The 24,488-nt window shown below is 41.1% G+C and overlaps 1 protein-coding gene across 2 annotated transcripts in view; it reads right to left on the bottom strand.

Moving 5' to 3' along the window:
• Nucleotides 1-24,488, bottom strand: part of pbx1a (pre-B-cell leukemia homeobox 1a) — a 162,106-nt gene that overhangs the window by 29,571 nt on the left and 108,047 nt on the right. For both annotated transcript variants that reach the window (XM_034182466.1, XM_034182467.1), the window contains exons 3-6: nt 13,831-14,075; nt 6,870-7,060; nt 5,680-5,815; nt 188-347 (exon numbers count right to left, since the gene is read on the bottom strand). In XM_034182466.1, the coding sequence (XP_034038357.1) occupies nt 188-347; nt 5,680-5,815; nt 6,870-7,060; nt 13,831-14,075 (732 nt within the window). The remainder of the gene's footprint in view (nt 1-187; nt 348-5,679; nt 5,816-6,869; nt 7,061-13,830; nt 14,076-24,488) is intronic.

The following is a 24,488-nucleotide window of genomic DNA, read 5'->3' as shown; positions in this document are numbered from 1 at the left end:
GGAGAGAGAATCACAGCAAAGATAGAGAAGAAGAGAAACAAAAGAAGCGCAAGAAAATTATTGTGTTAGTGGGCAGCAAAAATAAAAAATAAAAATAAACCAGAGACTGAATTCTAGACTTCGTGATCAGATATTGTCATGTCCACAGTATCATCCACATGAATCTTTCCTCTCCTGTTAATCTCACCTGCTGAATTGGGAGTTGACGGGGAGTTTGCCTGACTGCCGTGGGCCGACACGCTGGTCGCGTTGACTGCAGTCCTTGCTGCGTACATGTTGGCCTCTTCTTGGAATTTGCCAATGTTTTTCTTGTACCGGATTCTCTTGTTCCCAAACCAGTTTGATACCTGTGAAGACAGGAGACACGAGATGTGCCAAAGTTTAAATTAAATGGTGACTCTGGGATTTTACAACTTATTTTTAGACATTTTTGGGGATCCTCTTTTCACTTGGGAACAAAAAAAACATTACTCAGCATGTTATTGACTTAGAACGCAATCCAGGCTAACCAGATAATTAATGTAAAGGCACGGAGCAATCAGAAACACTCAGAGTAAACTTAACAGCAAGTTTAAAAGTTAGTTTCAATAACTACTAATCTGGTAACTGAAAAGTTGACTGTGATAATGCTAAACCGCTAAAACATTTAGCTGAAGCTAATGCTAACCGCTAACTTTTCTTGTATGAATTTAGTCATAGCTTTTCAAAATTTTTTGTTGTTGTTTTTTTTGGGGGGGGGGCTCTAAAACCCTGAAAAACAGCCCAGAAGAGCAGAAATTTTAATATGCTGGACTGTAAACACGGAGGTTTACAAAAAGATTTAGTGTGCCAACCAAGACCAGACAACGATCAAGCATTAATAGTTAAACAAACTGAAAGTAAACAGTAGTTTACTTTCAACATACAGTTTATTCACAGTACAGAAAATGTTGATAGAGTAATAAATATTAAGACATAAAAATACACACGGAAAATCATTTTGAAAATCTAACTATGCATTTACTCTGGCATTTACCTTAGCTTACATTCACAGGCCACTTTATTACGTACACCTGCACAGTAAAGTTTGCAGAGTAAAATATACTCTGCCAGGATAACATTTGGTCCCAGTCCAAATACAGTTAAATACACTCTATTAAAGAGTGAAATCAGCTCTACTGTCTTGTCAAATCATGTTTTTCAACTCTAATAAGAGTCATTCACAGCATGACAGAGAGTTGATTTTACCCTGTGATAGAATTGATTTAGCACTGTGATAAAGTATATTTAACTCTATTAGGACTGGGACCAAATGTTATCCTGGCAGAGTAAAGTTAACTGTCCAAAATTTACTGTGTGCTCAATTGCTTGTGAACACAAATAGCTAAACAGCCAATCACATGGCAGCAACTCCATGCATTTAGCATCTAAATGTGGTGAAGACGGCTTGCTGAAGTTCAAACCGAGCATCATAATGGGAGAAGAAAGGGGATTTAAGTGACTTTGACCGTGGCATGGTTGTTAATGCCAGACAGGCTGGTGTGAGTATTTCAGAAATTGCTGATCTACTGGGATTTTTACACACAGCCTTCGCTAGGGTTGACAGAGAAGAGTCTGAAAAAGAGAAGATATCCAGTGACGGCAGTTGTGTATACAAAAATGCCTTGTTGATGTCAGAGGTCAGAGGAGAATAGGAAGACTGGTTGAATGGCAACTGCGTGATGCTATCATGTACATATGGACAAACATCTCTGAGGAATGTTTCCAACACCTTGTTGGCTCTATGCCATGAAGAAATAAAGCAGATCTGAAGGCAAAAGGGGGTCTGACCTGGTTCAAGCAAGGTGTACCTTATAAAGTGGCCGGAGAGTGTACTATGCAAGGAAGAAACTGCCTTTACGCCAGTGCTTAATTTGTAAAGTGGGAGGTCCCGGAGTGCAGAGGATGGGTGGCTCCGGTGCAGAAAAAAAAAGGGTGGGGGGTGGGGCTTGCGAACAACGCTGTGCGCCACACCGAAAATAAACTTGGCATGTATTGTAGGCCTAATAACACTAGTCACACCAAATCCGGATAGAGTACAAATTCCTGTTTAATGATATACAGCAGTCCCTCGTTATCGCGGGAGTTACGTTCTAAAAATAACCCGCGATAAACGAAATCCGCGAAGTAGTCAGCGCTATTTTTTACACTTATTATAGTAAAACCGCACAGCAGACAGGAGGGCGGTGTGAGTGGCAGTGAGAGCAATCGCTGTGATTTTTTAAAAATATTTTGTTAGTCAAGAGAGGTGGCGGATCACCGGATCTAGTATAAATAGCTGGCGGAGCCAATGTCAGAGGTTCTGGAGCGCGCGTCCGAGGTTCCGGAGCGCGCTCCGGCTTGCTCCCCTTCAAATTAAGCCCTGCTTTACGCTCACATCCTTTTAAAATGACATTGCAGTTGTCTCATAAAGACCTGTAGCTTCCCAATTTGATTAAAGCGGATGAGCCATCCACACTTTGATAAAGCTGTTTTTAAGCACACTGACACTGGGTGCCTGGTTGACTCCTTCTGGGAAAGAGTTCCAGTTGTTGATGACGCGCTGTGAGAAACCAAGTTGGAGTAATGTTCAACATTGTTCTTTGTATAACTTCTAACTGTGTCTTCTTGTAACACTCAACTCTGAGACTTGGAAGTCAGCACTCAGTTTCAAGTTATAAATATTTATGGACTTGTATACCTCAATCATATTCCCCCTGAAGTCTGCGGAAGATCAGAGTTGGCAAGCCTAGTTTCTCGAGTCTTCCATCATAAGATAGATTAGTGAGGCCATTAGCTATCTTAGTAGCCCCCTCTGCACATCTTCTAATAGTTTGATCTCCTTTTTAAAAAATGGGCTCCAAACTGATGACAAATTCTTGAGTATTGGTCTCACCACTGTTTTGAAAAAAAAAAAAAAAAAAATATATATATATATATATATATATATATATATATACACACACTCAACAAAAATATAAACGCAACACTTTTGGTTTTGCTCCCATTTTGTATGAGATGAACTCAAAGATCTAAAACTTTTTCCACATACACAATATCACCATTTCCCTCAAATATTGTTCACAAACCAGTCTAAATCTGTGATAGTGAGCACTTCTCCTTTGCTGAGATAATCCATCCCACCTCACAGGTGTGCCATATCAAGATGCTGATTAGACACCATGATTAGTGCACAGGTGTGCCTTAGACTGCCCACAATAAAAGGCCACTCTGAAAGGTGCAGTTTTATCACACAGCACAATGCCACAGATGTCGCAAGATTGGAATGTCAACCAGAGCTGTTGCTCGTGTATTGAATGTTCTTCTCTACCATAAGCTGTCTCCAAAGACGTTTCAGAGAATTTGGCAGTACATCCAACCAGCCTCACAACCGCAGACCACGTGTAACCACACCAGCCCAGGACCTCCACATCCAGCATGTTCACCTCCAAGATCGTCTGAGACCAGCCACTCGGACAGCTGCTGAAACAATCGGTTTGCATAACCAAAGAATTTCTGCACAAACTGTCAGAAACCATCTCAGGGAAGCTCATCTGCATGCTCGTCGTCTTCATCGGGGTCCAGGCAGATGGCAGACAGCGTGTGTGGCGTCGTGTGGGTGAGCGGTTTTCTGATGTCAATGTTGTGGATCGAGTGGCCCATGGTGGCGGTGGGGTTATGGTATGGGCAGGCGTCTGTTATGGATGAAGAACACAGGTGCATTTTATTGATGGCATTTTTAATGCACAGAGATACCGTGACGAGATCCTGAGGCCCATTGTTGTGCCAACATCCAAGAACATCACCTCATGTTGCAGCAGGATAATGCACGACCCCATGTCGCAAGGATCTGTACACAATTCTTGGAAGCTGAAAATGTCCCAGTTCTTGCATGGCCGGCATACTCACCGGACATGTCACCCATTGAGCATGTTTGGGATGCTCTGGACTGGCGTATACGACAGTGTGTACCAGTTCCTGCCAATATCCAGCAACTTCGCACAGCCATTAAAGAGGAGTGGACCAACATTCCACAGGCCACAGTTGACAACCTGATCAACTCTATGTGAAGGAGATGTGTTGCACTGCATGAGGGAAATGGTGGTCACACCAGATACTGACTGGTATCCCCCCCCAATAAAACAAAACTGCACCTGTCAGAGTGGCCTTTTATTGTGGACAGTCTAAGGCACACCTGTGCACTAATCATGGTGTCTAATCAGCATCTTGATATGGCACACCTGTGAGGTGGGATGGATTATCTCAGCAAAGGAGAACTGCTCACTATTACAGATTTAGACTGGTTTGTGAACAATATTTGAGGGAAATGGTGATATTGTGTATGTGGAAAAAGTTTTAGATCTTTCAGTTCATCTCATACAAAATGGGAGCAAAACCAAAAGTGTTGCGTTTATATTTTTGTTGAGTGTATATATATATATATTTTTTTTTTTTTGAATAATACCATCATTTAATTTGCTTTGGTGACTTTAGAAGCGATCTGCTCTCTAAAGTTTAGTTCCTCACCTACAATAATAACATGATCTTATTCTTTTGGCACAAATTACATTGGTGTTCAACAGTTTGGTTAATAATAAACACGTTGTCTATTTATTACTTTGCATTTATTTGGGCATGTAAACAGTTTACCGATACCAATATTAGACAGTAAAAAAATTTATGATATGCTGATATATAATAGTGTTTATTTCTCACTAACCTTTACAAAATATAAGAGGAAAAAATAGCAAACATATTAAATCTATACAGAAATACAGCTGTCTGGAAGCACATTCTGCCATGTTAGATGATTTTGCTCAAGCAACGTACGTGACGCTGTCATCAAATTACTTCACTTGGCTTGGCAATTTATGTATTGCATCCCTCAACATTTGCATAAAATATACTTCTCATCTGTTTTGGCTCCTCATAGCTGGCGGCATAGCGACCATGTGTCTCTTGTAGTTGTAAAACGCCCACTCTCCATATATATATGTAGCTAATGTAACCAAGGGGTGATGGGGCCCCAGCCATGTTTGACAACATTGTGAAAAATGCTGTTTGAGTGCGCTCTGCTAGACAGACTACATAATGGCACTAGTTGCAACAGCCAGAATGTTTTTCTGCATTGTTTATTTGGTAAAATCAAACTTTGATTCATAGCAAAAATAACACAGATACTGGTATGTCTGTGAACCGTTCATATTGGCTGTTATTATCAGGCAACCCATATATTGATCAGTCTATTAAACTTTATTTAAAGATGTTAACTGACTTAAAGTCAGTTGAACTAAATTTAGTGGAAGCTAATTGGCCGGCTAATGGTTTTCAAAGTTAGCTGAGAGGATAATCCGTAAACAAAAAACATTAGCTTAGCTAACAAGCTGTTAGCTGATTAGCTGAACTGTGCCCACACTGCGACTGAACAGGGAAAAATGTCATTCAAAGTATCTAGTAGCACAGACAGTTTCTCTACAGAAGTAAACGTGCATGTTTACTGTATTAAATGTAGATAAACCTTTTCAAATGACCGATTATACAGTTAGCTGCTTACCTTTGTCGATTGCCGAGGAGGGTCTCATTCTGTAAGACATAGCCTCAGCAGTCGACTGGCAGCCACAACGTTTGAACAACAATGTGTATAATTTTTGTTTAGGTGTTTTTTAATGTCCTTCGTGATACCTGTGAGACTGTGATGCTGCATTTCTTGGCCAGTTCTTCCTTGGCCTCCTCACTTGGATATGGATTACTCAGATGGGAATAAAAGTACTCGTTGAGAATCTCTGTTGCCTGTTTGTTGAAGTTCCTTCTCTTTCGCCTGGATTTAAAACAAAAAAGGACAAGAAATACATGTGTGAACTACTTAAAAGCAAATTTCTCTTTTCCAGCTGAAAAAACTCAAAATCATTCAAATTATATTTGTTTAATTTCAATTCAAAATATCTCATTACACTTAATATAAGATAACCACAGAACAAGTAAAATTCCAGTAAAATATATGGACTTATTTTTAGACAGCGCATCTTAAATATCTTGAAGTTTCACTTATTAGATTGGCAATTTTTCTTACTTATTCCAAGTTAAAAACACTTTATTTTCATGTAAAAATAAAATCTGCCAAGGGAATGTCAAAGAAAATGAAAATTCAACATATTTAAGATGCATCACCTAAAGGGAAGTATTTGGAGTTTTTGCAGTGTAAGTATATAATTTAGCTTCTGTGCACAATGCATGAAATAAATAAGTGAAACATTCAGGTACAAACCCCCATAAATCATTTTTTAAAATATAGAAAAAAAAATAATTTAAACGTGAATTTAAAGAACACACGAGAAAAATTCACTGATTTCCACAAATAAAATGAAAATGGTATGTTCAAATTCTTTAATGTTTTGCACAGTCGTCGTTACAAAGCACACTCTAAAAAATGAACCGCTGTGTCAACGAGAAAAAGTGATGTAACAATTTGCATAGATTTTTTTTAAGTTATTTCAACTTAAATACAGTTATTTCAGCTTAACTAGAGACGTCTTGTGGCATTAACTCAGTTGAATGTTGAAATAAGTAAGTTGAAATAACTTTAAAAAATCAATGCAAATTGTTACATCAATTTTTCTTGTTGAGACAGCAGTTCCTTTTTTTAGATTGCAGCCCAGTGCATGTTGGGGTCAATTAAAAATGTGTGATTTTTGTACATAACAGGCATCTGATCTCTTCAAGTGTACAATGACGTGTGAAATTACGAAGATGAAAAGCTACATATGGCTTAACAATTGTAACAACACTATAAAAAATAAAATAAAAAATTCCGAGGCTGTAACAACATGGGTAGACACACACACACACACACACACACACGCACACACACACACCTGGCATCGAGAAAGCGCGAGCGCAGGATCATCACGGCCTCACAGGTGCTCTGCTTCAGCTGCATCTGGATGGAGCTGAACTTGCGGTGGATGATGCTGACCATGCGCTCGATCTCCTTGGGCGAGATTGGCCGTGTTCGAGACTGCTCCCTCAGCAGGTTCATCACATGGGTGGTGAACTCATTGCACGCCTGGACGCACAGACAAACAGGATTCATAAAAGAATAAGCACCGCGGACGCTCAGCCGCCTTGCACAGAACAAAAGGATGAAATTGGATTGCGGAGCGGGGTGCAGCATCACCGCTAGGCCTCGGCCGAGGAGGTGCATCTCGGAGGGCAATAAGACGAGTCTAAATTAAAGCAGCACGCTCGGCGCGACGCTTCACACCCAACAAACACTGCAGTGGAGTCGTACAGTGGAGGCACTCTGAATATTAAAAAGACTTCATGTGACAAACGATGAGAAATCTAAAATGACAGAAGGCTTTCAGTCGCGTTCACGTTCAAGAGGTTTAAACCGTTTCCCTTTTTTTTTTCCACTCCATCCTTCCATCTACCTCGTTCTCTCTCTGTCTGAATCAGTCACTGGATATGACGGCATTCAGAGTCGGGGTGTCTGTCGCTTGTCAGCACCAGGGTTACGTCAGTCAAAGCGTTGCACGGAGCAGCGGTTCTGCTCGTGCGCGCGCGCACACACACGCGGGCGGTGACACGAAAACGCTCAGGTGTATATCGACTCTGACAGTTAGCGATGACTAGCCTTCCTCGCAGAAGATGACAAACCAGCAATGCTTTGAGTTGCGCGGGAATGACAAGACGTTGCAGTCTTCGGAAAAGAGCTGGTGTGTGACTGATATAATGGCTGCTTGCCTGCTGAAGATAACATCGCTGAAAGCTTGGCTTGTCGTGAGTTGGCCTGTGATAGCTTATTTCAAGAGCATTAAGCATAGTTAGAAAGTTTCAGGGAACTACTTCATCCGTCTTCTACACAAGCATGCAGGATGGAAACCGTCCCAGCATGCATTGGCTACAAAGTCTAGAACTCGGCTCAACTCTTTCAGGTTTGTTTCAGTGGAATGTTTTCACACCATAAAAGGAAATCCATATTTTAAATCCTCTTTATCATATTTAAGGGTGTCACGGATCACAAAACTTACAGTTCTGATTGGATGACGGTTTTCAATCACGGATTGGTTCATTTGTCAGATAAGGCAAAAAAAAAAAAAAAAAAGGGAGACAAATATAACTAGCTTCTATTTTTAAAAAGAACTTAAAGAACAATGAACACACACAAAAAAAACCTTTGTCTATGGTCCTGAATGAAAAGGTGTCCAATATTTAAAGAATATTTTAAAATAATTAATAATTGTTTAAAAAATAGCCTTTTTAAAATCATGAAAAAGTAACAAAAAAGAAAGAAAGAAAACAAATTCTTTTTCAAAATGACAGGGTGTGTACACTGTCTGGTGAGAAGGTAAAAATAATAACTTTATTTATGCAGCACTTTCAGGATAAATACATCAATCAATCAATCAATCAATTTTTTTATATAGCGCCAAATCACAACAAACAGTTGCCCCAAGGCGCTTTATATTGTAAGGCAAGGCCATACAATAATTATGTAAAACCCCAACGGTTAAAACGACCCCCTGTGAGCAAGCACTTGGCTACAGTGGGAAGGAAAAACTCCCTTTTAACAGGAAGAAACCTCCAGCAGAACCAGGCTCAGGGAGGGGCAGTCTTCTGCTGGGACTGGTTGGGGCTGAGGGAGAGAACCAGGAAAAAGACATGCTGTGGAGGGGAGCAGAGATCGAATCACTAATGATTAAATGCAGAGTGGTGCATACAGAGCAAAAAGAGAAAGAAACAGTGCATCATGGGAACCCCCCAGCAGTCTACGTCTATAGCAGCATAACTAAGGGATGGTTCAGGGTCACCTGATCCAGCCCTAACTATAAGCTTTAGCAAAAAGGAAAGTTTTAAGCCTAATCTTAAAAGTAGAGAGGGTGTCTGTCTCCCTGATCTGAATTGGGAGCTGGTTCCACAGGAGAGGAGCCTGAAAGCTGAAGGCTCTGCCTCCCATTCTACTCTTACAAACCCTAGGAACTACAAGTAAGCCTGCAGTCTGAGAGCGAAGCGCTCTATTGGGGTGATATGGTACTACGAGGTCCCTAAGATAAGATGGGACCTGATTAATCAAAACCTTATAAGTAAGAAGAAGAATTTTAAATTCTATTCTAGAATTAACAGGAAGCCAATGAAGAGAGGCCAATATGGGTGAGATATGCTCTCTCCTTCTAGTCCCCGTCAGTACTCTAGCTGCAGCATTTTGAATTAACTGAAGGCTTTTTAGGGAACTTTTAGGACAACCTGATAATAATGAATTACAATAGTCCAGCCTAGAGGAAATAAATGCATGAATTAGTTTTTCAGCATCACTCTGAGACAAGACCTTTCTGATTTTAGAGATATTGCGTAAATGCAAAAAAGCAGTCCTACATATTTGTTTAATATGCGCTTTGAATGACATATCCTGATCAAAAATGACTCCAAGATTTCTCACAGTATTACTAGAGGTCAGGGTAATGCCATCCAGAGTAAGGATCTGGTTAGACACCATGTTTCTAAGATTTGTGGGGCCAAGTACAATAACTTCAGTTTTATCTGAGTTTAAAAGCAGGAAATTAGAGGTCATCCATGTCTTTATGTCTGTAAGACAATCCTGCAGTTTAGCTAATTGGTGTGTGTCCTCTGGCTTCATGGATAGATAAAGCTGGGTATCATCTGCGTAACAATGAAAATTTAAGCAATACCGTCTAATAATACTGCCTAAGGGAAGCATGTATAAAGTGAATAAAATTGGTCCTAGCACAGAACCTTGTGGAACTCCATAATTAACTTTAGTCTGTGAAGAAGATTCCCCATTTACATCAACAAATTGTAATCTATTAGACAAATATGATTCAAACCACCGCAGCGCAGTGCCTTTAATACCTATGGCATGCTCTAATCTCTGTAATAAAATTTTATGGTCAACAGTATCAAAAGCAGCACTGAGGTCTAACAGAACAAGCACAGAGATGAGTCCACTGTCCGAGGCCATAAGAAGATCATTTGTAACCTTCACTAATGCTGTTTCTGTACTATGATGAATTCTAAAACCTGACTGAAACTCTTCAAATAGACCATTCCTCTGCAGATGATCAGTTAGCTGTTTTACAACTACCCTTTCAAGAATTTTTGAGAGAAAAGGAAGGTTGGAGATTGGCCTATAATTAGCTAAGATAGCTGGGTCAAGTGATGGCTTTTTAAGTAATGGTTTAATTACTGCCACCTTAAAAGCCTGTGGTACATAGCCAACTAACAAAGATAGATTGATCATATTTAAGATCGAAGCATTAAATAATGGTAGGGCTTCCTTGAGCAGCCTGGTAGGAATGGGGTCTAATAAACATGTTGATGGTTTGGATGAAGTAACTAATGAAAATAACTCAGACAGAACAATCGGAGAGAAAGAGTCTAACCAAATACCGGCATCACTGAAAGCAGCCAAAGATAACGATACGTCTTTGGGATGGTTATGAGTAATTTTTTCTCTAATAGTTAAAATTTTGTTAGCAAAGAAAGTCATGAAGTCATTACTAGTTAAAGTTAATGGAATACTCAGCTCAATAGAGCTCTGACTCTTTGTCAGCCTGGCTACAGTGCTGAAAAGAAACCTGGGGTTGTTCTTATTTTCTTCAATTAGTGATGAGTAGAAAGATGTCCTAGCTTTACGGAGGGCTTTTTTATAGAGCAACAGACTCTTTTTCCAGGCTAAGTGAAGATCTTCTAAATTAGTGAGACGCCATTTCCTCTCCAACTTACGGGTTATCTGCTTTAAGCTACGAGTTTGTGAGTTATACCACGGAGTCAGACACTTCTGATTTAAAGCTCTCTTTTTCAGAGGAGCTACAGCATCCAAAGTTGTCTTCAATGAGGATGTAAAACTATTGACGAGATACTCTATCTCCCTTACAGAGTTTAGGTAGCTACTCTGCACTGTGTTGGTATATGGCATTAGAGAACATAAAGAAGGAATCATATCCTTAAACCTAGTTACAGCGCTTTCTGAAAGACTTCTAGTGTAATGAAACTTATTCCCCACTGCAGGGTAGTCCATCAGGGTAAATGTAAATGTTATTAAAAAATGATCAGACAGAAGGGAGTTTTCAGGGAATACTGTTAAGTCTTCTATTTCCATACCATAAGTCAGAACAAGATCTAAGATATGATTAAAGTGGTGGGTGGACTCATTTACTTTTTGAGCAAAGCCAATAGAGTCTAATAATAGATTAAATGCAGTGTTGAGGCTGTCATTCTCAGCATCTGTGTGGATGTTAAAATCGCCCACTATAATTATCTTATCTGAGCTAAGCACTAAGTCAGACAAAAGGTCTGAAAATTCACAGAGAAACTCACAGTAACGACCAGGTGGACGATAGATAATAACAAATAAAACTGGTTTTTGGGACTTCCAATTTGGATGGACAAGACTAAGAGACAAGCTTTCAAATGAATTAAAGCTCTGTCTGGGTTTTTGATTAATTAATAAGCTGGAGTGGAAGATTGCTGCTAATCCTCCGCCTCGGCCCGTGCTACGAGCATTCTGACAGTTAGTGTGACTCGGGGGTGTTGACTCATTTAAACTAACATATTCATCCTGCTGTAACCAGGTTTCTGTAAGGCAGAATAAATCAATATGTTGATCAATTATTATATCATTTACTAACAGGGACTTAGAAGAGAGAGACCTAATGTTTAACAGACCACATTTAACTGTTTCAGTCTGTGGTGCAGTTGAAGGTGCTATATTATTTTTTCTTTTTGAATTTTTATGCTTAAATAGATTTTTGCTGGTTATTGGTAGTCTGGGAGCAGGCACCGTCTCTACGGGGATGGGGTAATGAGGGGATGGCAGGGGGAGAGAAGCTGCAGAGAGGTGTGTAAGACTACAACTCTGCTTCCTGGTCCCAACCCTGGATAGTCACGGTTTGGAGGATTTAAGAAAATTGGCCAGATTTCTAGAAATGAGAGCTGCTCCATCCAAAGTGGGATGGATGCCGTCTCTCCTAACAAGACCAGGTTTTCCCCAGAAGCTTTGCCAATTATCTATGAAGCCCACCTCATTTTTTGGACACCACTCAGACAGCCAGCAATTCAAGGAGAACATGCGGCTAAACATGTCACTCCCGGTCCGATTGGGGAGGGGCCCAGAGAAAACTACAGAGTCCGACATTGTTTTTGCAAAGTTACACACCGATTTAATGTTAATTTTAGTGACCTCCGATTGGCGTAACCGGGTGTCATTACTGCCGACGTGAATTACAATCTTACCAAATTTACGCTTAGCCTTAGCCAGCAGTTTCAAATTTCCTTCAATGTCGCCTGCTCTGGCCCCCGGAAGACAATTGACTATGGTTGCTGGTGTCGCTAACTTCACATTTCTCAAAACAGAGTCGCCAATAACCAGAGTTTGATCCTCGGCGGGTGTGTCGTCGAGTGGGGAAAAACGGTTAGAGATGTGAATGGGTTGGCGGTGTACACGGGGCTTCTGTTTAGGGCTACGCTTCCTCCTCACAGTCACCCAGTCAGCCTGCTTTCCCGGCTGCTCGGGATCTGCCAGGGGGTAACTAACGGCGGCTAAGCTACCTTGGTCCGCACCAACTACAGGGGCCTGGCTAGCTGTAGAATTTTCCACGGTGCGGAGCCGAGTCTCCAATTCGCCCAGCCTGGCCTCCAAAGCTACGAATAAGCTACACTTATTACAAGTACCGTTGCTGCTAAAGGAGGCCGAGGAATAACTAAACATTTCACACCCAGAGCAGAAAAGTGTGGGAGAGACAGGAGAAGCCGCCATGCTAAATCGGCTAAGAGCTAGTAGCTACGCTAAGCTAGCGGATTCCTAAAAACACGCAAAGTGAATAATGTGTAAATAATTTAGAGGTGATTCAGCAGAAGTATTGCTTTAGTTAAGGCACGTAAAGATTACACTGGGAAACAAATCGTAATCTAGATAACTAGATCAATCTAACTGCGCAGATTAAACAGCTAACAGATACAGAAAAACACCGCTGTGCTCCGGAACAGGAAGTGATACAATACCGCAGTGAGCCTCCTGAGCAGGTACACCACTTGGAAAAAAAAAAAAAGTTTATTTTTTTTTCCCAGGAGACACTTGCTGACCTGAATGATCCTGATATTTCACAGTGATAATTTCTGTGCTTGGTGCTACGTTTCTATACAACAAATACCTTAAAGGACACTCAGGCCAGGTCAGGTCTGGGATCACATGCTGGTGCTGCATCTACCACACCACAGAACCACCTTGGGTCCTGGATAACAACCCCCCCAGGCAGACAACTGGCCCATTCAGGACCTCTTGGGGTTAACAATACACTGGTGATCCAATTTCATATTGGATCAGCTGTATTTTCTGTTGGTTCACCCCGTGTGCAGCTGGCTGAAGGCTTTCCATGTGACTTTGCTGCCCATAAAGTTTCACGTGTACCATTTGAGGAAAGGCAACAAGAAGTTATGAATTGACAAATCCCCCACCCAGATCTGGATAAAATTGTGTGCTGGATGACCACATGACCTAAATAGAAAGATCATCTGGGCCTTGGAGGCAGCTGTAGGGTGTGTCAAAATTATGTAGTAATTATATAGGCTCTATGAACAAAAGTATGATTTTGCACTCACTGGCCATGTGACCTAATTAATATGCAAATCAGGTCACTGTTGCTATAGTGACTACTGCCCCCATTGGGGCTACCCATGCTCCAAGTGTGGTTAGTTTGAGCCCAAGAGCCTTGGATTATTCTTTCTTTCTTTCTTTTGTTTTTGCTAGTGATAAATTATGACAACTTAACATGCTGTACGTGTTTTGGAGTAGCAGTGATAAAACGCTTCTTCCCCCACCTGCTCATACTTCTCCAGTTCCGTGTGGTAAATCTGTCGGATCTGAGACAGCTTGGCCCGATAGTCCGAGTGTTCTGCTGAGTTGTCGGCACCGACGCCCCCAGTGGCGGCTGCAGCGGCGGCGGCCGCTGCGGATCCGCCCCCTTTCTCAGGACCAGCCACGCCCTCTGCCAGCAGCATGTTGTCCAGTCGCATCAGCTGGGGGTCTGGAGGCTCCTCCTCCTGGGCACCACGGATACTGAGCACTGTGAAGGACAAGAGACGTCACAACGACAATGAATCTCGACACTATCGTCTGTGTTCCTCACTCCTTCAGGGCGACTTCAAAGGAGTGAGTCATAAAACGATGACGGAAAAGGAGCCTGAAATATTTTCCAAACCAATCCAAATATCAAGTAAACTGTCAGAAATACTTCATGTCTGGGTTATAGAAACCTACAGTATCACAGAATGTAGCAGCTCAGCAAGAGCGTGAAAAATAACATTTTGTCTAATGTGATTATTATTTTGTATAAATACAACAACAAATTAACAACAATTCAAGACAGTTCATTTTACATTCTGAGCTTTATGCTCAGATTGTGTATATTTATGATTCCACATGAGATAATAAAAACTAATAACACAAAGATGATAAAACAATACATAATTGTATTTTATTATTATTACTATCATTATTACATGAATATAATAAATTACTATAATGTTCACATTATAGTAATCATTAATGCAGTGCCTTATGCCTGGAATTAATCAGTTCAAGGCACTGCATTAATAATAATAATAATTTATAAAATGTTACCAAATAGCATAAGCCTTTTTTTTTACATTTTTGTTTTAAACAAACATTACTCCATAATTTAAATGTAAGTTTGGTTTTTGAGAAACACACAGAAACAGTTAATATTCTGATCATATTTATACCATTTAAACTAGTTAAACATTTGTTCATGGCCCTAAAAAACAGTTAAAAACCTAACAACAAATATCTCCTCTTGAAACACGTTAAAAGTATCTCAACACAATTCTGAATCAGTGTACCCGGAGTAAAAACAGCTCAAAACTAATGTCACAACCAGATTAAAAATGGCTGAAGATAATTTACTACTTGTTATTTAGATGTTTAAAACCAGTATACAATATATAATACATACATATATACGCACATAAATTACAATATATATATATATATATATATATATATATAAACAAACATAAACGTCAAAATTTAAAGCGGATGCACATTCCTGAACTGTCCAGCAGGGGGCAGATGCAAGAACAATGTTCAAAACACTTGTTTCAAAAGTTTTAAAACGTTGTGGAATAGTGTTTCAACTTTGTAGTATAAAAAATGTTTTGGTATCATCCCATTCTATCCCGTGTGTAAATGTAGTTTGTCTTTCCCGTTCTGTTGTATCTTTTTTTTTTTTTTTTGCTGTAGTTGCTAGGTGAACTTCTTAGCTCACATGAAGGTGGGCGGTGCATCCAGCAGGTGGCAGACTTGTCTATGTGACCTTATATGAGCTTTCTTAACTAATGTGGTGCTTAAATGTTCATTGCTCACATAAACTGGCTGGGATGATTAACCCACTCACTCACTCACTCACTCACTCACTCACTCACTCACTCACTCACTCACTCACTCATGAAAATAATCTCCTTTAACAGTGGAATATCCAGATAAAATGCTGAAACCGACTTCTTCTGAAACTTCTCTGTTCTCTCATGACGTCCTGGATCAATAGAGCCTGAAATGTGGAGGTTTTCAGCTTGAAACAGGCTGACGACGGCGCCTGAGAGCGCTGCGCGACGTCTCGCACCGCGGGAAGTCCTTAAAGCGACAGTATCACCTCAAAATCTCTCATCAGCCGTTAAAATTTTCACCGAAAACCAGTTTAATTTTTCGAACCGTGTCCACTTCGATGTGCCTCACAGGTTTAGAAAAAATTTTGATCAAACAAAGCGCCAGTCTCTCAGCAACTTCTCAGACAAAGGAATTCCGACGAGGGGCTGGACGACTCCTCCCACAAGGCATGCTCACAGGCGAATGACGTCACCGACAGGCGTGGAAAAACTCACGCATGCACACGAGGGTTCAAGCATGTCTGACGTAAAAACATATGAATGAAATCCATATAGTTTTTGAAAAAAATAAAAAGGACCTATACTTTATTGACAGACCTCGTACTTAAGGGTTTCTGACATTGTGGTAAATCAGTGTTCATCTATCAACCCTGAAGTCCACGTTGTCATTTTTACTTAGCGAGACCGAGGGCGGTTTTCTCACTGACACTGACGTCTGTTTACACTCTTTTTGGGTAAAAGTGTGTGTGAAGCGGCAACGAGCCTTCACACACCTACAGGCGCTCAGCTCTTAACTGACATGGTGTGGACGCTGAGGTGTAAAGGCAGTGAAGACAAGCCTGCAGAGCTGTGTGTCTCTTGTTTTTTTACTGAAACACTGTCAGATAATTGTCTTTCTTCTGTCCTCCACTTCCCAACACAGTGACAGTGCAGCTGCACGTGCAACTCTTATGTCAATTCTTCACTGCTGCACGTAAACGCATCGCAAGGAAAACATTCAGAAAACTGCTCTGCTTTGATAGTTGTGTTACATGCAGTTAGAATTTTGCAAAAACTTTCAAATAAACACATTATACAAGAAAAACAGCAAGGTATGTGGGAAAAAAAAACTGTGATTCTTACATTTTATTTGACTTCTATTTCATTGCAGACAGCACAAACCCAAGATATTTCATGGGGGTTTTTTCTGTTTTGTTTTGGGTTTTTTTCTGGTCAAATTCATTTCGATTGTTAGTATTCATCCATTCCTGTATTTCAGGACTTGTAACACATCCCAAAAAAATGTGGAACACAAAAGCATATACCACATATACCATGCTGTCAAGTCCTTCTCACAACACTTAAAAGATATTTTTGCATTGAGGATAACAAGCGATGAAGCGTTGCAAACACGTCTCAAGGTGTGCAACAGTATGGGGTCATCATTGTTCTATTTTTCTCCACTCAGGGTGCCAGATTTTCTTAAAAAAGAAGACCTGAAAGCTCAGCTACAATTTGCCAAAATGTATATCTGAGATACAAGCCTAGATTTTATATTTTGGTGAAAGAAAATTCTCCTCTATATGACTTCATCATGAAACTGTATTACTGGTGATACAAAATGCAAAACATGCACTATTTCTCCAATCATAGCCAGAGAACTCTATAACTTCTTCTGGGTGTCTTGGGGGCTTCCCTCACTCTTTTCTTTCTTGCACAGTCACTCAGTTTTTGAGAACTGTCTACTCCATGCAGATTTACCATAGAGAGCCATACTGTTTGTATTTCTTCATAACTGATGTAAATAAAGTCCAACACATCTGCATGTTGAATTGGCACAAGTTTCACGCTGGATGCCCTTTGTGATACAACTCCACATAATGTGGAGAAAGGTGGCAGGGGTGGGGTTTGAACTGGGAACCTTCCACACTGAAATGCACAAACCACTTTGGCCAACATCCAAAACTGCCAATAAAACAGATTATTTCCAGGTATTATACCAAAGAGTTTCATTATTTATGCAGCCCATCATCTTGGCTTTTATATTTTTAATTATTTTATATCAAGTTGTAGAGATTTTCAGTTTGAGTTTAAGGAAGATAATTTTAGAATTTTTTTATTTTTGGTATTTGAAATGGCATAAACAAATTAAATGTTCCAATACTTTTGGAGGGCACAGTATATATGAGATGACTTATACAGTGTATAAAATCCCTTTAATTTGGATTTAATTTGGCCTGGAGCCGCTGCTGGTGTGGCGCACAAATGTGCCCAAATGACATAAATATAAAATACGCTGAAATCACATCAAATCCATGTTGCTGACTCTCAGTAATGATCCAAATTTTATGCAAACTCAAGCTGTTTTAACGGATGAAAAATGCCTCTTTCTGCCACCAGACGGCTCCCTCGGTAAAGGAGCGGGTGTCCTGCTTTTTCTCAGAGGTGATAAAAACAGCCAACCAGGTGCAGCCCTCCATTTCCTCCGCTGCCTTCAAGGACAAAGACAATGTTTTCACTGCCACAGCATTTTTAATCTACACTTTAATCTACGTGTCTATCACCGAAGACGGTCTAATGCCGCACGCTGCACGTGTCATCTGTGATGACTGTGATGGTAAATGACACGAATGAGCTCGGGCAGGCCACATCTCCGCTGCACCGTAGTCTTTTGTAATGAGAATGTAAGGCTGAGGTGACCTGTGACCTTTCTGCTGGGCCCAGATGGATTGGCCAGGCCGCGTGGGCAGCTTGTCTACTTTTTCCTGCTTTCTTTTTCATCCTTCTCCCCTCCTCCTCCTCCCGACCCTTTCTCTTCCCTCTCTTTTTTTTTCCTCCAGCAATAACATCATCCATTCCCATCAGCTCCAACACGTGAGCGAGCTCAGCTCAAGAGGCAAATGTCAATGGCTATCAGACGGCTGGAAAAGGTCAGGAGTTCAGATGGGGAGCAGACGCATGCGTGCGTGCATGCATGTGGGGGGTGCATGCACGTAGCTGTGCTGGTGGGGCATCCGCCAGATGAATATGTGGATATTTTTAATGTGACTCACACCAGCGGGAAATTATAACACTTGGCACTTTGATTCTGACAAAATAGTGGCACATCTCAACCAGAGGGGGAATCTAATGAGCCTAAGAGTGATTTATTCATTCCCTCCGTGTCCCCGAGTGCACAACTAAAAGCATGAAATGGATTAAATAAATACAATTAATAAGGAAAATCAAACAATTCACTGCACTGTGGCATAATTACCCAAACCGCAGCCATAAGCTTTATTTATTCCTCTTCAGTAATAGCAATGAAATTGATTAGACCTCAATGGCCGTCAGCGTGCTTATTGTGAGCCCCGCCACCGCCGACTATACATTAACATAATCACCTGACAGAGGGATGTGCCCCCTGTTACAACACAACACACACCGCCCAAAACACCAAAAACATTTTTAATGTGTGGCAGAATGACACAAACACAAACACACACACACACACACAGTCCATAGTGCTTCACACACACTCACAGATTTGTATCTATAAAAGGAAGATGGCCATCATCTCATCTTGATCATTACCGACAGACTTAATTGAACAATGAGAGGACACAATCCTCCCTCTCCCTCGCCTCCCCCCACCCTCCTTTCTTCTCTCTCATTCCCTTTGTACATGCAGTCATATGATTCTGTCCCCAATACGTGCGTGAAGTGCAAAACTGAAAGATAAGAACAACAACAACAACAAAAAAATAGCCTCTGAATTTAACTCATGGGTATTGTGCACAAGAGCAATCAGGGATGTCAGTCAGTCTCACGCAGCCAATCAACTTTTCACTTTTAAATGGTGAGCAAAATGACTTTCATCCTCACTGAATCAATTATGTTTTTTTATGATTAATTAATTAAAAAAAAAAAAAAAAAAAAAAAAAGGAACCCCAATTTAGCCAAGGAGACATTTTCAAATTACATGTTGTGGCAAATATTAAATTAAGACCCAGTTTTAGACCTGCTGAGAATAAAGATGAAATTGGTTTTAAATGCTTAAAGTATCTTAAAGGAGGAAGCACATTTGCTTAGTGGTTAGCACTGCTCCCTCACAGCATGAAGGTCATGGGATCAATTCCCATCTGTGGCCTTTCTGTGTGGAGTTTGCATGTTCTCTTCCATGTTTGCTTGGGTTCCCTCCGGGTACTCTCTAACACATGCAGGTTAGGTCGATTGAATACTTTAAATTGTGCGTAGGTGTGTGCGTGCGGGTGTGAATGTGGTTGTCTGTCTATATGTGGCCCTGCAACAGACTGCCATCCTGTCCAGGGTGTACTCCATCTCGCGTCCTGTGACTGCTGGGATAGGCTCCAGCCCCCATGAACCTAAATTGGAGTAAGTGGGTGAAGATGACTGAGTATTTTAAAGGCAATTTTAACCTTTTTTTCTGCAGGCTGCAACCTCCTAAACCAGATCATGGCAAATTTCACTGATAAATTATAGTGAAAAAGATTATATGTTTGGTTAAAAGCAATTTTATGGGAGTTTAAGATGAATTTATCTCATAAAAAAATGAAAACAAACTGCAAAACCCATGTGAGAAGCAGGACAGAACTGAAGATATTTTTCTTGATATGACCCAAAGCGGTGCATCACTATTAGGGCCCCTTCACACATAATACGAAAGAAACAGAAACTGCAAGAAAACCTGCGAACCAAACACGAAATGGGGAAGCAAGAACCATCGTGCGAGTGCACGAACACAGTGCAAGCAGCTGGAATGCGTTGCACCACATCACGCCACTGATGTGGAGAAAAATAAAATAAAAACCAGGTGTATAATTAGTGAATATCACTGGGTTGATATAAATAATAAATAAAAGGGGAGGCAATACAGAACCCTGCGATTAAATAACCTCTGGTAAATAAATAAATGCCACTCACGGGTTTCGAACCTGCAATTTACAAAAGTTCTGAGTAACAGACAGAAACTTAACCACTGTGCTACCATCACTGTCTTATAACAGGAGCGTAAAATGGCTAAAATCAACAAGGAGATGAATGTAAAATTTTTTAAAAAAAGGGAAAAAAGTGCCATAATAATTGACAAAATGGCATTTTATGGCATATTTTTGGTAATGCGTGACTGAAAGTGGTGTATTTGTGGCACTGTCGGCTTGTCATATTGTCATAGTCCTGCGACCCGCATGTTCTGCTGGACACGCGTGACATTCAGATCGCCTGCTGCGTCATCTGACAGTCTGTTTCACATGGAGCACCCTGCCGATGTGCGCTGTGTGCGGCCGCTGCAGCCCGGCTGTGTGCACTTATACATCGCTGTCCGGCCCCCATGTGATCATGTCTGTAAATACATATCTGCATATCATGCAAGTGTGCACCCCCCCACCCGCACACCAAATGAGTGTGTGTGTGTGTGGGGGGGGGGGGAAACCACACACGCACGCCACATGTATGTTGCTTTTGCAATGCCACACTCGTGGGGGCACTTAGACAAATTTCACATCCAGCTTGAAAGTGATCATCTGCTCACTATTTTCATGCTAACAGCGCGAATGGCACCACATTTTCTAAGTGGCCAGCGAGCGGTGTTGGATGTTTGTGTGTGACACCTGGAATTTGGCCGACACCTGCCGCGAGAGGGATCGAATCGGCTCACACAGTGCACACTCTGTCTTTCAGCCACTAGTGTGCGCAAATAGTTGTAGCAACAGGTGTATGAGGCTTGGAGGCAGCTCCGATTTTTCACGACTGGCATGCAATTCCTCCTTCGTGCTCTAGTTGGCTTCAAACGTGTTATGTGTGAAGGGGCCCTTATGGATTAAAGGATCATCAAAATAGCTTATGATTATTTTTCTATTGATCAGTGAACTGATTACTGATTGTTTCAGCTCTCCCTGAATAATATCATAACCTAAAATATACAAGGGTCGACTCTGAGTCCTTTTTTGTTTAGCTGACAAATGACTTCAGATGGGAATCTCCATGGCCAATAATGTTTGCAGGTGACACTGTGATCTGTTTTGAGAGTACGGAGCAGGTTGAGGCATGAAGCCCTGGTCACATGGTACTAACGAAAGACACCAAAGCCAAAACTAAACAAGAAATCTGGACTTACGCTGACTTTCGGAGACATCGTTTAACCATCATTCAGCTTCGTTCCTGTAGCTGGCGCTTCACCAGAATTTTCAAACTGTTGAAAAATGTGAAAGAATCTGGACGACAACTTCAATGTCTGTATTCCGTTTTGCTTTCTGTGTTTACGGTTCCTCATCGTTTGTGTAGTTCCTGTACCGTCTGCGTTCCGTTTGACTGTCGTCCAACTTCCTCCAACTTCCCAAGTCCGACGTCTTGCACAAACATTGACGATATCTGAATGGATCAATAACTAAAGAGCAGATGAGCTGCATGTGACTCGTCCATGTGTGGGACGAAAAGCAACGTTGAAGTTGTAGTTGAATGTTTTTTCAACTACTTTAACTATTTACACATGTTCCAGCCGTCTGTGGCTGGAGAGGTTGTGCGCCACAAACGGCTGTGCACATGTTCGCATGCCGTCTGTTGCTTGAACATGCATGTGCGCACATGTTGTTTTTATGAAGACAAACCTGTAGTCAAGACAACCAGATCTCGCATTTGCAGGTGCTGTGAAGCGCGCACGTTGGCTGCAGCAATGATCATAGGCTGGCACTCGGTCTGATACGTCATCATGAAGGTTTTGTTTTGATTTTGTTTAAAGCATCAAGGTTGCCGTTCGATTCATTTTTCTTGTGTTAGTTTCGGTTTTGTTTTGTTCTTTGATGCGCTCTGGACTCCCAGAGTGCCGGATTATTTGTCCACTTTTTCTCTACGATTTGTGACTTTGTGACTTTCTTCTTTCGTTCAGCTATCGCTGTGTGCCGTGTGACTGGACCTAAGGCACCAAACCATCTCCAAACTGTCTCACCTACACTGACCCTATCATATGCTCACTTCTAATCCTGTCCATCCTCATCACTCCAATTTGCGTCGAAACCAAACAACATAGCTGCTCTTACAACTGTGTTGAAAACTTTCCCTGAGTCTTGCAGATACATTTCTGAAAAGTCTGCAAGAAAGAAGAGTTTTGGTGAAAACCTATTGTAAAAAAAATTCAAGTCATTCAAAGTGATTTCACCAGAGATGGCGGCTAATCAGTCAAAAATGGTTCTGTCATTGTGGAATCTTTTTATTTGGGGGGGGAGCATCTCAGTACAGATGTGTCTCATCTTACAGTAAAACTGTGCCGCACTGATGTCTTACTTTGTTAAAGATTTCATGTCATTTCAGTGACTGAAACCAGTAAAAAAAAAAAAAAAATTTTTATGTCTCAATTAGAGTATCCACAAGATTAGGAAGCCAAAGGTTAAGATGTTTTTTAATATGTCTCAGGACGGCAGTGTTACAAAACTGATCTGTTGACAAGAGTTCACAAACAAGACTTTAAGAGGAACTGACTGTAATGCTGAAAGCTGGCAACGGTTAGCAAACGGAAATTAACATGCAAGTTAAGAGTGTGTTTGTTACCTGAAGCCATTCGCCTAGCCCCCCCCCCCCCACCCCCCCCCCAACCCTTTCCTGCAAACACAATGACTGCAGCTGTCTGTAGCATTTTTCCGATCTTGTAAAGATAGAGTTAATCCTCATCAGAACATCTTGGTCTGTGTGGACATGTCAGTTTCCTCACCGGTTGTGACCACCACTAAAGACTGTCCAAATTAGTACAGCTAAAGAAGCTGTATTCAAAAATTGTGGTTGGGGTCTCCCTGATAGATATGTGACACTGCCGAAAATGTTCTATGAATGCATCGATGACAACAACAACAACTACAATTCTCAGAGACATTAAAAAGGACTTTCCAATTGGCAAATATCACAGCACACTGTCCAGGTCTCGCTGACCCCCTTTGAATGGCGAGTGGAAAATTTGTGCCTTCATACCAGATCCACAGGTGGATATAGCCGACATTTTATGCCAGATAACCTTCCAGGTGCAACTGTAGTTGTCCAAGGAGATTGGGTAGGATTTGAACCCGGGACCTTCTTGCTGGGCCACTGTGCTGCTCTGAATCTAGACTCCTCTAAAGACCTAAAAACGAATGTATCTATTTTCAGTCTTTAACCATACAAAGACTTGTAAATGCTTGTAACTGAATGGCTACTTGGCTAGTGCTGTCACTGATTGTCAGGATTTTCCTCCAATACTATTTTTTGGAGAATTGTACTACTTAGCTGACCTAATTAAACCTTACGTACCGGCCCGGGCTTTGCGTTCTCAGGGTACAGGACTACTTTGTGGCCCTAGGGTGAATAAGAAGTCTGCGGGTCATAGATCTTTCTGTTACTGTGCCCCTGTTCTGTGGAATGATCTCCCTGCGTCAATAAAACAGTCAGATTCTGTGGAGACTTTCAAGTCCAGACTTAAGACACACTTAATTACTCTTTCGTATGGCTAGCATACTGGCATAGTATAGTTGTACACTTTTTACTCTTTTAATTCATTTTATTAGTAAACGGAGCGGGCCACTGCCTCAACTTTACCTAAATTCTGGGTCTTTTAGTGAAGCTTAGGGCTAGTGGCCGGCACTCACCTTAGTATTTCTTCTGTTTTTCTTGTTGCTTAATGCTGACAAATTATACTATATTTTGTTGTTTTTCTGATGCCTGATTCTGTTTTTTTTTCTCTCTGCTTGAGGTGTGGCTCCATCCAGAGTGTTTTTCTGCAAGCCTCCTGAACTGTGCACCAGCATGGATGCCCAAAATTTCCTGTACGTTCGTTTTTGTCAATTGTGTCGGTAGCATTTCTCAAGCAGAGGGTCACCTCCTTGAGTCTGATCTGCTTGAATTTTCTTCCTCAAATCATCAGAGGGAGTTTTTTCCTTACCACTGTCACCTGTGTGCTTGTTCTAGGGGTTGGTAAGGTTAGACCTTACTTGTATGAAGCACCTTGATGCAACTTTGTTGTGATTTGCCGCTATATAAATGAAATAAATTGAAAATAAATTAAAACTGAAATTGCGCCCCGCCCCCTGTTTTTCTCCCTTCCCAAAAATTGACCACCCTCCACAATACATATTGGT

The sequence above is a fragment of the Thalassophryne amazonica genome, chromosome 12 (genome assembly GCF_902500255.1).
Source record: "Thalassophryne amazonica chromosome 12, fThaAma1.1, whole genome shotgun sequence".
NCBI classification, from domain to species: domain Eukaryota; kingdom Metazoa; phylum Chordata; class Actinopteri; order Batrachoidiformes; family Batrachoididae; genus Thalassophryne; species Thalassophryne amazonica.
Note: the sequence above shows the minus strand (reverse complement) of the source record. Positions and strands in the feature narration are given on the sequence as shown.